General features: G+C 55.8%; 1 protein-coding gene across 1 annotated transcript; it reads left to right on the forward strand.

The window, feature by feature from the left end:
• The first annotated feature begins 7,994 nt into the window (after positions 1-7,994).
• Positions 7,995-11,798, forward strand: LOC104345350 (Krueppel-like factor 15). Its single transcript, XM_009949751.2, has 2 exons — positions 7,995-8,926; positions 11,606-11,798. The coding sequence occupies exons 1-2, from the start codon at positions 7,995-7,997 to the stop codon at positions 11,781-11,783; spliced, it is 1,110 nt and encodes a 369-aa protein (XP_009948053.2). The 3' UTR covers positions 11,784-11,798.
• The last annotated feature ends 1,624 nt before the right edge of the window (positions 11,799-13,422 follow it).

A 13,422-nucleotide genomic window follows, 5' to 3' on the forward strand; every position in this document is an offset into this window, starting at 1 on the left:
CGCTGCCTGTGTCTGTTTTCCCTCAAAGATGTGTCCCCAAAGCAATCTTCTAGACCAGACTCTTCTTTCCAGACAGAAAGGCTTTTGGCTGCGCTTGCAGGCTGGCAGGAGCGCACCTTGCAGAGCATACTGCATCCCCGAGAGGCTGCTGGAAACAGCATCGTGAACAGGAGGTGGGTAGGGTGAAATGTGCCTGCAGCCACTCTGGCAGCTGCTGATGGAGCAGGGTAAGCCTGGTTCTTGGTGTGCTGGACAAAAGGAGGAGCAGGACAGAAACTCTTGATGCTGTTTGTGCCTGTGGTTTGCTGATCCAGATTACGTATTTACTATGTTGTGCTTGCTTGGGCTTTTTAAAATTGATTTCATTTTATTTCCAGACGAGAGTCAAGGTTCTTACTAAGGCACAACATAAACAGTTACCTGTTAGAGTAGGGCAAAGTGCTTCTTGTTGCCGTAGCACTGGGACCGAACGATCCTGGATTGCTCAGCTTGTGTAACTCCCTGGCGTGAGTCATCTTCCACTGGCAGAAGAGAGGCTGCAGCTTTGTGTCCTTCTGGCCCGTCCCATTCCTAATTCGAGTGGACCATCTGGAATAATTCTGCTGGTGGTGGATTTCTACCGCTCAAAGGCTACCTGTACACCAAGTAGGAGTCAAGGTCCTGGCCCACATTCGGCACTTAGACCTTGAAATGAGCCGAACTCTGCCTACAACGCGTAGAGGAAAGCATGAACTGGTCCTTCGGAGGCCAGGCCCTGAGTATGCAGAAGTTGTTCAACAGTCCTTAACTCTGGCTGGTCTACACGGAGTGTTGGTGACTCATTTTCTGCGGAGGTGTGTGGGCAGTGAGATGCGCTCGTGAGGTTCGGCTGAAGGGCAAAATGTTGCTATTTTTGCAAGGTCTTGTCAGACCATTCCTTGGCGCGGACGCAAGGTTACTCCCCTGCTGTCTGCAGACGGGTCCTGAGAGGGCTTCTCCTAAGTTTTTTTAAACATCTCTTTCCCGTAAAGGGTCACTGTTTTTATTTTATTTCTTCTCAAATTATATGCCTACCAGCCTCCCTTTCCCACAACAAGGTCTGTGTGCTGAAATGCAGCTGTTTTGGGGATGGATTTGGCAGCCGCTTAACCACCTACGGAAACAGTTTTTCATCTGTACTTCCTACCCTGGTCTCTGTCCACTTCAGGCTTCAGGAGGAAATCTTTGAGGCAAAACGTTGTTGCCAAAGGTGGGGTGTTTCTTGGATGAATGCTCCTAGTGATCAGTAACCTCTCACCCAAGATTTTTCAAACGGGTCCCTACCTGAGTGCTGAAGAACCCTTTATTTTTGGTTTTTTTTTTTTCTCATGTAAAATGTGGGGAACCTTCACACATGGAGGCTGCTGCGATGCTAAGTGCTTTTGACAACCGAGCCATTTGTTTGAGTGCCTAAAGGTTACTTCCAGAGCAAACTTCAGGTGTACAGGTTGGATGATAAAGGCCTTGAATGCTTCATTACAGCCATCCAAGTGATAAAGCAGCAGGCTGGAGGGGAAGACAGCCTTGTTTTATAGTGTCCTTGGTTTGGAACATGAAAGAGCAAGATGCTGCCGTTCTTGTTCCATAACTTGCATCTGTCCCTCAAGAGGAGAAGACTTAAACCGGCCAGATACCCCGACTGACCTGCCCTCCATCCGCTGGGGTGGCCTGGGGGCAGCTATAGCCTGGCAGTAGCTGGTGGACATGCGCAGGTTTGGGCTCACGGCACACGCAGCAGGCTCTGCGTCGCGGTTGAGCTGGGGGGCTTGGGTTTAGTCAGGGCAGGTCGGGTCTCAGACCTGATCACACATGCCTTCGGCCTCCCTGTTCTGCCATCCTCTTCATCGCGCTGGGTCACAGACTCGGCGCCCAGATCTGCTCGGCAAAGCTGGTGTGTGCATCCAGAGTGTTGGCTCTGATCTCACTGGTCCCAGGAGAGGGCAGGCTGGGTTTGCCCAGTTTTCTCATAATTCAGAAATGCTTCTGGGGAGGTGCCTGCATTTACTTCATTTATGTTCCGAAAAGACCGCCGAGCGACGGAACCTGTGGCTCTGCAGCCAACTGCTCTCGCTTTGCTCCATCCCAGGTGGGCGCCCATCATCTTACCTTGGCCTGACCTGTGTCCGGGCTGATAACAGCGCTCCAGAGCTCCCCACTCCAGCTGGAGAGACACGATCCCGTCTGAACCAGGGGCTCCTTATCCACTTGTCCTCTGCCTGCGCTGCTCTTGCTTTAGCCAGTTCAGCAAGTATGAGATCATCTACTTGATCACCAATACGCTCTTTGGTTTCTCCCCTCCCCCTGGCACCTTCTTCCCATTTCTCCATCTGGAGTGAAACCCAGCAAATTCAGTAATTGCTCCTTTCCTTCTTACCCTCCTGTTAAACCAGGAGAAGATTTGGGGCTGTTTGCAGAAGGAGAGGAGAGGCGTAGGAAACTGCCACGTGCAGTCCAGGTCCTGTGGGCACTTGGGGGACAAAGGGAGCAGCTTCTGTGAAAGAGTTCAGCAGGGAGGGAAGACAAGGAGCTTGTCTCAGAGGAGAATGGGCGAGGGAGCAGGAGGGAAGAGCGGGTTCAGGGGCAATCTGAGGTTTGTAGCCATGTGAGGGACTGGTGTGGGACATTGGCTGGAACTGGGCTGGCTCTGGCCTGGACATGGGCCTTTAGCACTCCGCTGCCCGGGCGGTGGGTGGGAGCGTGCCCCTCGCTGCAGCCTTGCCGTGTCCATAACGCACTTCACAACCCTTCGTCCTCTCAACCCGGTGCCAGCGTGATCCCAACGACATCGCCAGAGCCGGCTGCGTCATCTGAGCTCCGGTCCTGGGCCGGGCTGTCGCAGCTCCCTTCCCCGCAGCCGTGAGGGACATTGCATTTGCTGTCCCTGCGCTGGCCCTGTCCCTGCGCTCTGTTAGGACCAAAACCCTTTCCTCCTAGTCCGGGCTGGCGCTGGGGCTGACAGGAGAGATGTTTTCCAGAGCATCTGTTGAGAAACTCGTCTCTTTGTAAGACTGCCCTTCCTGGCTGCCGCAGCGTGCTGCTGCTGGGAGCAGCGTCTCTGGGTCGGGATCACACAGACCGGCAAGGGACACGGGTGTGTCCCAGCACAGGTAAGCATGTCCCGTGCGTGCTGTTACTGAGAGAACCGGTGTGAACACAGAGATCTCTGTAGGACTCGATCACGCTGCCCAGCGTGCGGGTGTCGGTGCAGGCCCTCCAGGGGCGGTTCCCCAAGCTGTTCTGTTTTGGTGCCCTCCTGCTGTCTTCTCACGGGTGGATCGTGCTGTGCCTCTCCTTTCCTGTGGTGAGGTGGGGGTTTTGAGAGTTGAAGTGGAGAGCAGAGGGCAGAAGGGAGAGAGTCCTTCTCAGGGGAGGCTGGTGTGAATCGCTAGGTTAGGGAAGGATGTCTGGACGCTGATTTTTCTTTGGAGATCACCTACTGTCTGCGAGATGTTCGCGTTTTATTTATTCAGTAGAGTAACTATTTTGTATACGATGTAAGAGGAAGGCTATTACAAATTTTTATGAAAAGGAGGCAATAAAAGGTGTTTAAATGGGACGACTGTGTGTGTCGCTGTGCGGACGGCATCGCGGAGCGCCCTGCGGCCGCGGGGGGGGGCGTGGCGGGGGCGTGGCCGGAGGGGCGTGGCCACCCCCCGCGGTAACGCCCCTCCCGCCGCGCCCTGCCCCGGGCGGAGCCGCCTGCCGTTACCTGGGACTTTAACGTGGGTCTCTGGCGTGAACATCCCGCTTACTCCGCTAGGTGCTGTGCAAACCTCGAGGAAGGAGGTGGTTATCCCCAGTAATTTGGTGCAAATCAGAGCCGTTTGTGTTTGAGCCCTGCAGCACCGCAGCAGGGAGCACCTGAGGATTTGAAGAGCCGAGGCTTTCCCAGTCCCCACAAGGAATTTAAGTATTATCAGCACTTACGTTAAAGGCTGGGAAGCTGAGACACACGGGGTAAGTGACACCCACAGGCGCAGCAGAGAGTCACGGGAATAGCTGTGGGCCACCCTTTCCAAATGACCCCGCACCTCCCTTGTTGGGTTTTTTTGTTTTGTCTGTCAGATGTGAAGTCTGACTCTGATCCAGGAGTTTTTGTTCAGGCTCAAAACCTCACGCTTCTTACAGAGCAGAGAAACTCTGCGTTCCCTTCCTTGGGTTCATGGGGCTCGCTGTGGTACATAAGAGAAACCCCCTTTTCCTACAGGGGCACTGCCTGCCTCAAAATTGTCTTTCTGCTTGGAAATGTTTCACTCAAAGCACTGTCACCACCAGACCCTACGGGTGATTTGAGAGAGCAGAGGTAAACGCGATTCCTCCCTCTGATCGGTGTGCTCGCCCCGCGCGTGGGGCAGCACGCTGTCATTTTGGTTACCCTCCTCCTTTTTTCCGTCACAGGGTGTGTGGCCCCTGGGGTGCCGTGAGGAACACCGGGCAGTTCAGAGGGACCCCACGAGCCTGGAAAGCCGCTGCTGCTGGCAGCGGATGGCTCCCAGGCGGCCTGCAAGTCTGCTCCTCTGCGGGGTTCGGTGGCAGCCCCAAGGCCGTCCTCAGGCTCAGCCTTGCAAGGACTCGCTCAGCACCAAACCCACGGTGAGGACAGACGACCTCATGCACCTCCTTATCGCAGCGGCGGCGGCTGAACGCTGCGGCCCTGCCAGAAACTGTTCCTCCTGAAATAAAAAACAGTTTCCAAACGGATGCCAGCAGCAACCGCCCCTGCTGCTACCTGCTAGGACCCGACTTTTTTTTTTTTTTTTTTCCTGAAATGCTGGGGAAATCTGGGCTGTTTCCAGCGTAAATCCACTGCGGAGAGGAAACAACGGCAAACCGCGGCCGGGCCAAGGCATCTCCTGCGGGAGCAGCTCCGGCAGCCGGACAAGGCAGCGGACCCGCCACAACCCGCATCCAGGCGGCCCCTGGGCCCTTCCCGGGCCGGGGCGGGGGCGGACACGGACACTTTCGGGACCGGGCAGCCGGTCCAGCCCGGTGCGGGGCCGGACACTGGTCGCCAATGGGGCCGGCGGCCGGAGGCGAGCCCTCGGCGGGGCGGGGCGGGCCGGGAGCCGCCCCCGGGGAGCGCTGCGGGAGCCGCCGTGCCGGCATGGACCGGAGCCGGGTAAGGGGGCGCGGGGGGCGCGGGGAGGGGGGGGGACCCGCTCCGCAGCGCTCCCCGGGGGGGGCTGCCCGCGGCCGCGGAGGGGCGGCTCGGCGGGGGCAGGGCCGGCCTGGGCCGGGAGGGGGTGGGTGTATTTTTCTTCCCTGCGTGGGCTGAAGTGAGCCGCCGGGCCAGGGTCTCCTCGGCCCTGGGGGCTTCCAGGCTCTGCTCCTGGCTCTGCTCCCCGCCGTGGGGTCTGGGGACAGCGGTCGTGCCAGGCTTTGCCCAACGCTTGCTTGTCCTCGGCCGGGTCGAAGCGTGGGGCATCCCGTTGTCGCCGCGGGATCTGCTACACGTGGCCCTGGCTGGAAGTGACTTACTGAGCACGTTGTAGTTGTCCCGAAAGGCTTCACGAGGCCAGGTTTTCCACAGACACTGTAATTCACGGCTCTGAAGAGGTTACAGGTGTGGGTTTGTGGCGGTTAGTCATGAGAGGAGAGTCGTAACCCTGGGCTGAGTTCCCAGCTCCTGCTTGTTGGCTGACCTTGGGCAAATTACTTTTTCTCTGTGTGCTCAAAGTGCACATCTGCTGATTTCGTACAGTAATCGAGTGCTCTTGGGGGTCTGAAAAGCTATAGAAGTAGAAATGCAAAGTGAAGCTAGAAAACGACGTTGACCTTGTCTTGCGGTGTGCTTCACTGAAGGCCAAAGTCAGGTCTCCGTTTTCTTGCAGTACCTTATCTGGGACGGCAGCGCTGTTGACGAGCGTTTTGCAGAAAGGCCTTGGACTGACAAGGCTGTAACAAATATCTACAAAGCCTGTTGGTAATGGAGCAGGCCACCAGGGTTACACGTTTCCCCGTAGCACCGCTCTGCAAGGTAGGACGATACTATTGCCCCAACTTGGGTGGGAAACTGAGGACCAGAGCACTCCAGCAGCTACCCTCAGGTTGCACAAGAAGCTTGCAGCAGAGCAGGAGATGCTGCTCAGAGCTCCTTAGTCCCAAGCCGGCAGCTTAACCACCGGGCCTTCCTGCCCTCTGGGTGTGCTTTTCTTCGTGTTGTTAGTTCGACAGAACTGCTCACTCTGAATTTGTACTAATTGAGGCTCCTGAGCTAAGGAGTTTATAGTTTAATTCAGTTGTCCTGGGGGCATACTGAAGGGATGGAGACTTCCTGAGCTGCTCTGCAAGGAGACCTTGTTGTAAAACCAGGTTTTAAGACTTTCTAGAAAAGGTAAACAGAAGTGTCTGGTAGCCAGAGGGGGAAGGCTTTTCTAGCCTCTGAAGCTTGTAGAAAGTGGAGATGAGAGTCAAAGAAGCAGAGATCAGAAAGAGATCATACAATCGGTGTGGAGGAAGGAGTGGAATTGGGTGCTGCCTTGAAAGTGATGGTTCAGAGCATGAATTTGTGTTGTGATGAAAACGTGAAGCCTGAAGGGTGAGATTGGCCCAAACACCCTTTTTACCTCACATGCGAGCAGCAATGGTCTCTGCTCATCATGACTTGTCGATGCAGAGTTGTGATGGAGACAGACTGGGGGCAGCAAACGGCCCCGAGCAATGTGGCAACTTGCTCTTAGAAGATTTTGAATGATGTGGGGATTATTTCTTCTTCAGTGGAAGAGCCTTTCTATCACATCCAGACTGCTGCTCAAAAATTCCCCTTCCCAGCTCTCAGGACCCTGAGGAAGCACTGATAACAAGGACTGGCTTGACTGGTTTGCAGCTCTGCAGAAATCTCATGGACTTACTCACTCACTCTGGAAAAGGTTCATAAGAGACTTTTCCACAACGTTTTCTTTCTCTTGGAAACTCACTTTCTGCACTAACCGTAAGAAATAAAAAGCTGCTGCCTTCTTGGGTGGTTTAGGTGTTGCAGGAGCAGGATGCAGCCTCCAGGCTGCCCTTTTGCAGGGGCAGGGACCGTGTGTGGCTGCTCAGGCACTGCTCTCGCAGCCCTGCGAGCCGCAGCAGGGCCTGTGGGGTTTGATGTGTTGAATCGTGGGAGACCAGTCACCTTCTGGAGACCGCCCAGCTCTAACCCGGAGATACTGTGATCTTTCTCACCTGTTTTGAAAGGTGGTGTTTGTGTCCTCAAGGGCCCTGTGAGCTGACCCCAGACAGTTCATCTGCGATGCTTTCTGGAGGTGTGACTGCGCTTGGGCAGACCTGCCTCAACTGGCTTTAAACTCGCTTGTTCAGGCACCGATAGCCAGCGTAACCACAGCGGCGTGGTTGCTGGTGAAGGCTCACCAAAGCCCCCAGAAGTCTGGCAGCAGGCACTCCCGTAGCTGTCTTGTTATCTGTTCCCAAACTAGTCAGCTTTAATCCAGCCGGGATAGATCTGCGCCAGGTTGTGGTTGTACCAACACTTGCAGTGTGGAGGAACCAGCACCTTCTCTTGGATCTCAATTCACTCCTTGTTGTAAGCCACAAGTCATCCCCTCTGCCATCGAGCAGCACATACCTGCCCTCTGGCACAGGTGGAAGAGGGATGAAGTGTTTCATTGTGTATTTTTACCTTAATAAACTCCCCAGAGATGTTTGCTTCTGGGGAGAATCTGTCTCTTTGCAGTCTGTTGGCATCCTGCATAGGAAAATGGTTAGCGTGTGTTTTTCGAGCAACAGACTCTCTAAAAACAAAGGCCACTGACTAGTTTTGATGTTTTCTTTCTAACGCACAGTCCATTTTATTCAAAGGTTGAGGTTTTCTCGTTTGGTTTTTTTGTTTGTTTGTTTGAAAATAACCTCGGTGGTGTTCCCTTGCAGATGAGCGAAGACTTCCCCAGCCTCAGGAGCCCCAGCTGAGCTCTTACAGAGCCTTCTGATCCAGCCGAGCCAAGAACTTTGTGCGGGTAGAGGACGTGAGTCAACAAATGGTCTCTGTGAGTTGCCAGGAGCTGCACCCCTCCTTGACCAGCTCTTCCCTGCTAGAGAGCTTTGCCAGCGCTCTGCAGCGCAGCATGCCGCCCTCCCTTCTGCCGGGCCACGGCAGCGAGAAGGCGTCCGGCCACCCGGCAGGCTCTGGCCATCTCCTTGCGGGCAGCACCAGCCACTCTGAAGGCACCCCGCTCCCCCTGCCTGCTGCAAAGGGGGAAGACACGAAACAACCCCAAGTCACCGTCTGCGAGGCTCACTTCAGGCTGCCCGATTTCTGCAGCAGCCTCTCCCAGGACTTCATTCCCACCTTGGAGGAGATTGAGGAGTTCCTAAGGGAGAAGGCCGAGTTCCTCAAAGACGAAGCAAGCGAGCTTCACCCAGCTGGAGGGAAGGTGGAGATCAAATCTGAGATCAGCTTAGGCAGCTCTGGGGGACAGCCTGTCTCCGGTGTGGTTCAAGAAGACAATGTCTCAAATGCTGCTCAGCCTGGAGGGACAGCTGATGGCAGTGACCAGGCGGTAGCTGCTGGGAGCATTCCTGTTGTCCTCCAGATCCAGCCCCTCCAGATGGACAGTGGCAGCCCGCTAGCACAGAGTGCCACCGGTGGGGTCAGGGTGGCCCAGCTGGTTATCAGCTTGCAGGGCCAAAACCTGTCGCTCCTCCCTCAGGTCCAGCCCCCTGTGACCATCATGGACCAAAAGTATGTCAGAATTGCCCCCCTACCAGTCGCCACGAGGCCAGGGGATGGGCAAGAGGTGGAGGCAACCCTCAAGTATCAGAAAGCCCCCCCTTCCCTCGTCCGGGTCCATAAGTGCTCGCACCCGGGCTGTGGCAAGATGTACACCAAGAGTTCCCACCTCAAGGCTCACTTTCGGCGGCACACGGGCGAGAAGCCCTACACGTGTGCTTGGCCCAACTGTGGCTGGCGGTAAGTGGGAGCCGCGGGACTCTGCGCGAGCGGGTGTCCCCACCAAAGGCCTGCCGTGGCTCGCCAAGATGCGGGAGAGCTCTGAGAATCCAGGATAAAAATCACAAGTTTTCTCTCCCGAGTGAACTATAGGTGAGAGCTGGAAGGAGGCCTGGAGGAGTAAAGTTTGTTGAGTGCTTTGGGTAGTTGACACTCAGTCCAAAAGTGCTGAAAACCTCCAGCTGAGGAAGCGTAGCTGACACTCTCCCAGACCCCCCAAATGAACTGGATGCCTAGACGCCCTCTGACAATACAGCTTTTCCAAGTGATGTAACTTTGCAAGCTTTCTCTGTCTAGTTCAGGACAATTCCTGCAGCTGGGCTACAGAAAAGGCTTTTCCCGTTTATATTTGTCCCAGGAAACAGGACTCTCACTGCTTCCTCAGGAACCAGCGCGTAGTTCTGTGTTTGTTTAGCAACCCTTTGTTTTCTCTTGCTCTCTGCCTGCCCTGCTTGTATCCCTCTGACACCTGTGGGCCTGCAGCAAATCTCCATGTTGCATTTCCTGCTGTTTGCTCTGCACATGAAGGTGGTTGTCGTTTTCTTTCATCTGTGTTCCCTAAATTAACCCTGCTTTTTAATCTTGCTGCACTTCTCTGGTTGTTTTTCTGCGGTGGTGTTCGCTTCCTGGTACCACGTACCCGTCCTGGGGGGCAGGATGCTCCGAGCGGCCTTTGGCAAGACGGGCTAATAGTCCTCAGGTCTTGTGTAGCACTTCTCCTCAGCAGATCTCTAGCGTATCCCAAAGAAAACTGGTGCTGGCAGCACGGAGCTTTCCTGGTTTCTTCTGCAATGCTTTGGCACACGCTCACCGCCTTGTTTCCCTGGATGGTGCGTTGGGGCTTCTGTCTCGGGGTGGTGAAACTCAGGAAGGTATGAGACTAGATCTGGGTTTTGGGACTCCCTCTTGCCAAGCTGCTCTCCCTTTGCCATCAGCAGTTGTCCCTCCATTTCACCTATAACTGCGGTACCCGCTTATAAGCCTCGGCTGCTGTTCCAGTACCAAACTAAACCCTCCTGCACCCGACGCTCAGAGCCTGGGGACTGAGGAAGGGGACAGTGGCAACGCACAGGGGTCACTTTTCCCTCTGGGAAGGAGGAAAGGGATGGTGCTAGCCCGTACGGGAGCATCCTGCAGGCTGTGCTCTGCTTCACTTGCTGCCCTGCCCTCCCCCTCCGCAGGAGCGGTTCTACTACCAATGTACGTGGCTGCGGTTCTCCGGGCCGCGCTCCCTTCTCTAGTTGTGGCCCTAACTGCAAATATATGTGTCACTTCTCCTGGCCCTGCTTTCCATGACGAGCTGAGACCTTGGAACTCGCCTCTCACAATAAAGCTGGAAAAGAAGTCAGTGGTTTGCACAGGAGACCTGAGGGTGGCCTTGGGATGCGTTTTGTTTTCGCAGAGCCTTTTGGGAGCAGCCGCAGTATTTACCGTGCCAGGTGTGAGCTTGAAATCCTATCGCTGGGAGTCTGGGGTTACATCTGAAGCTCCTTGCTTTGTGCTTCTTTGCGTGGGCATGTTTCAGCCAGAATGGAAAAACCCTCCCGTCCTAATACTCCTGCCATCTGTGTTGGCTCCTTAGAGGCTGAACAGGAGTAAATCCTGCCCCGTGCTCCTCTCCAGCACTCCGCTGCCGCTCAGACATGCAAAGCGTGCTGAAATCACGCCAGCTCCCAGGCCCTGTTGGGACCTTTGAGGTGGCACTCCTCAAACAGCTGCGGACCGACTTGCTGCAGGTGCCCCCAGGTCTGGATCTGTGTGGGCCAGGTGGAAGAAAGGGTGCAGGAGAATGACGTGGGGGCTTGAAAGTGGTTAAAGGGACTTTCCAGGCTGCCCAGCTGATCTGCTGCAGGTGTGGGCATTACCCAGGCAAGCGGGCTGAACACCGGGTGCACCCTCAGAACAGCAGTCAACCTGCTTCGGCATGGAAACCTCTGCTTCTGTGCTCCACGCTGGGTGCGTTTGCTCTTCCTCCCTTGTGCTCAGTGTTTAAACCAGCTCACGGGCAGCTTCTCTCTCCCCAGCTCCCAGTCCAGCCCAGGCTGGCAGTGAAAGCTTGCTGCCTTCCTGAGAAACGAGGGGGTGCTCAGAGATTTTTTTAGGGGGAACCTATGCGCTCTCAGGAAAAAACAAGCCTTCTCGCAGCAGCGATGCTCTTCTTGGCTGGATGTGGGTGTTAAGGTAAAGCCTCTCCACCCAGGCTCCTGAACGGTGTCCTTTAGTCACAGCCAGCTTGGGCTCGTGCCCCAAAAAAGCCATTTCTCTCAGCATCTGGCCTTGGGGCTGTCAGCTCCCCGAAGGTTTCAGCAAGTCTAAACCAAACAAGGGATGTAGGTGGACAGTGTCCTTTAGGAGCACGGGAAACGAATGAAGATCTCAGTGGGTGAATTCTTTTTCCTCTGTCCTATCCCTAAATCACCCCTTGGAGGGGTTTATTTCTTTCCATCCCTCCAGCAGGAGCCTGGGGTACCTGCGCCTCACTGGTAGGTTGGATGGAGCAGAGCAGAAGTGACCTGCCTGGGGTCACCCCAAGAGGCTGTGGCAGAGACAGACCTCAGCCTCCCGGGTGCTGGGGCCCTCAGGTTCCCTGTCCTGCCTAGCAGCGAGGGCTGGATCCACCATGCTTCCCTTCTCCTGCAGGTTTTCCCGGTCGGATGAGCTCTCCCGTCACAAGCGCTCCCACTCGGGTGTCAAGCCGTACCAGTGTGCTGCCTGCGAGAAGAAGTTTGCCCGCAGCGACCATTTAGCCAAACACGTGAAGATCCACCGGGGCCAGCCGTACAGCCAGGGGACGCTTCAGGGGGGCAGCAGAAGTTAAGTCTCGCTGCTCCTCCTGGCGAGGCTGAGTCCAGGAGGCCCTGAAGCCGGGCAAACAGCGCAAAACCCACTACACCGGTGAAGAGGGGGACATGACTCTCTTTAGCGAATTACAGGCGGTCCAGTGCGACACCTCTGTTCAAGGATGACCTGTATTCGTGGCCTGTTTCTGGTCCTACTGACCCTTTCTTAAATACAGGTGGTGGAAGTTAATTCAGGGTGAGCGTGTGTGTGCAGGGCAGCGGGGCTGGGGCGGAGGACAGCGTTACGAGGTCCCTTTGCGCAGCTTGTAGGTGTCACCTGCCCGCCTCAGCGTGACGGGCAAGAACTGGCTGAGAGGTCTCCGTCCCACCGCGGGGCATCCCCTGGGCTGCTGCAGCTGCCAGTCCCGAGGCTCTGCGTCAGCAGCATTTCAGAGGCGGCCAGAGAGGGTTTGGTTTGTTCTGGCTGGACTCGCTCAGGACCCCGCGTCCCTGAGCCCACCTGGCGGGGCGGCGTCCGGGCAGAGCCCTGGGTGGAGGCGGGGGGCTGGTTGTGTTGTGCAGCAGCGGCGGGGGCTGGAGGCAGGCGTTGGGGACGGCTTTTCCACTGTGGTGGGGGTGGTGGTTGTGTTGTCCCTCACTGTTCTTTTCTGTGTCGGTGGTTTTTCACCTGACTGCCCTCGAGCGTGCTGGCGCCCTCGGGGAGCGTGACGTTGGAGGCCGGGGGGGGGGAAATGCATCCGATCAGCTCGCTCGATGGCGCGTGGTGAAAGGGGGTCAGGAGAAACTTAAGCGGCACCAGCAAAGTCCCTTTTTCACGGGCTGGCGTGGCAGAAGAGCGGCATGGAGAGACACCGGTGGGTCTGGACCCCCAGAAGAGCTGCACGCCCCGCTCGGGGGGGGAGCAGTGCAGCTCACAGGTTGCTGACGTCCTTTTTGTATTTGACTTCTGGTTAATTAAAGGCCAACTCCTTGCTACTGCGCCAACTTCCCCAGCTTTTGCAAACATCTGGGAGGCAATTAGGTGCTTGTACAAACAAAGAGTAAGCGTCAGGAGTTTGAGCTAGGCAGGGTGCCCTTTCTACGTGGCTTTGTCAGCGTGTCTCAAGCTGATATTTAGCGCCTGCAGGCTCTTTTCAACTCGGGTTTGCTCGTGCCTTTCTGCTGTTCCCCCAGTGCTCTTCCAGAGTAGGACTTTGCGTACTTGTCTCACACTGCCCTTGAGCTGGCTTTAGTGAGGAGTGTTGGGTTGTACCCAAATTAAGGGCAAGGAAATGAGCTCAACTCTTTTCCCTGCCCTGTGGAGGGCATGTTTGTACAGCAAAGAGGTTGTTCTCTGGTCCCTGCAGCCCTTTTCGAGCGATGGCTCCTGGGAAGGAAAAAGCCAGACTGGTGGGGATGGATGTGGTGTCCTGCTCCAAGGGTTGTCACAAGACACCAAACTTCTGTGCGAGAAACCCAAGCTTGTGAAGCCGTCGTGTGGCTGGAGATGTTCGCTGTTGGTTTGTTGTTTTGCTCCTTCCTCAGCGCAGTGACCGGAGCTCTTCCAGCTTTGCCGAGGAGCTACCGCAGCGTGACCTCAGGGAAAGAAGGAGCAAGGGAGCTGAAAATCCTTGGTTTGTTCTTAGTCTAGAGTATTTGGGGATGCTGGTGCTGCCC

The sequence above is a fragment of the Leptosomus discolor genome, chromosome 21, assembly GCF_034619465.1.
Source record: "Leptosomus discolor isolate bLepDis1 chromosome 21, bLepDis1.hap2, whole genome shotgun sequence".
Taxonomy (NCBI): Eukaryota; Metazoa; Chordata; class Aves; order Leptosomiformes; family Leptosomidae; genus Leptosomus; species Leptosomus discolor.

What these genes read in the sequence shown, in the direction of transcription:
- LOC104345350 (XM_009949751.2), top strand. Translation starts at nt 7,995, where the DNA reads ATGGTCTCTGTGAGTTGCCAGGAGCTGCACCCCTCCTTGACCAGCTCT. An exon ending in TGGCCCAACTGTGGCTGGCG is followed by an intron (nt 8,927 to 11,605) that starts GTAAGTGGGAGC and finishes CTTCTCCTGCAG; the next exon opens with GTTTTCCCGGTCGGATGAGC.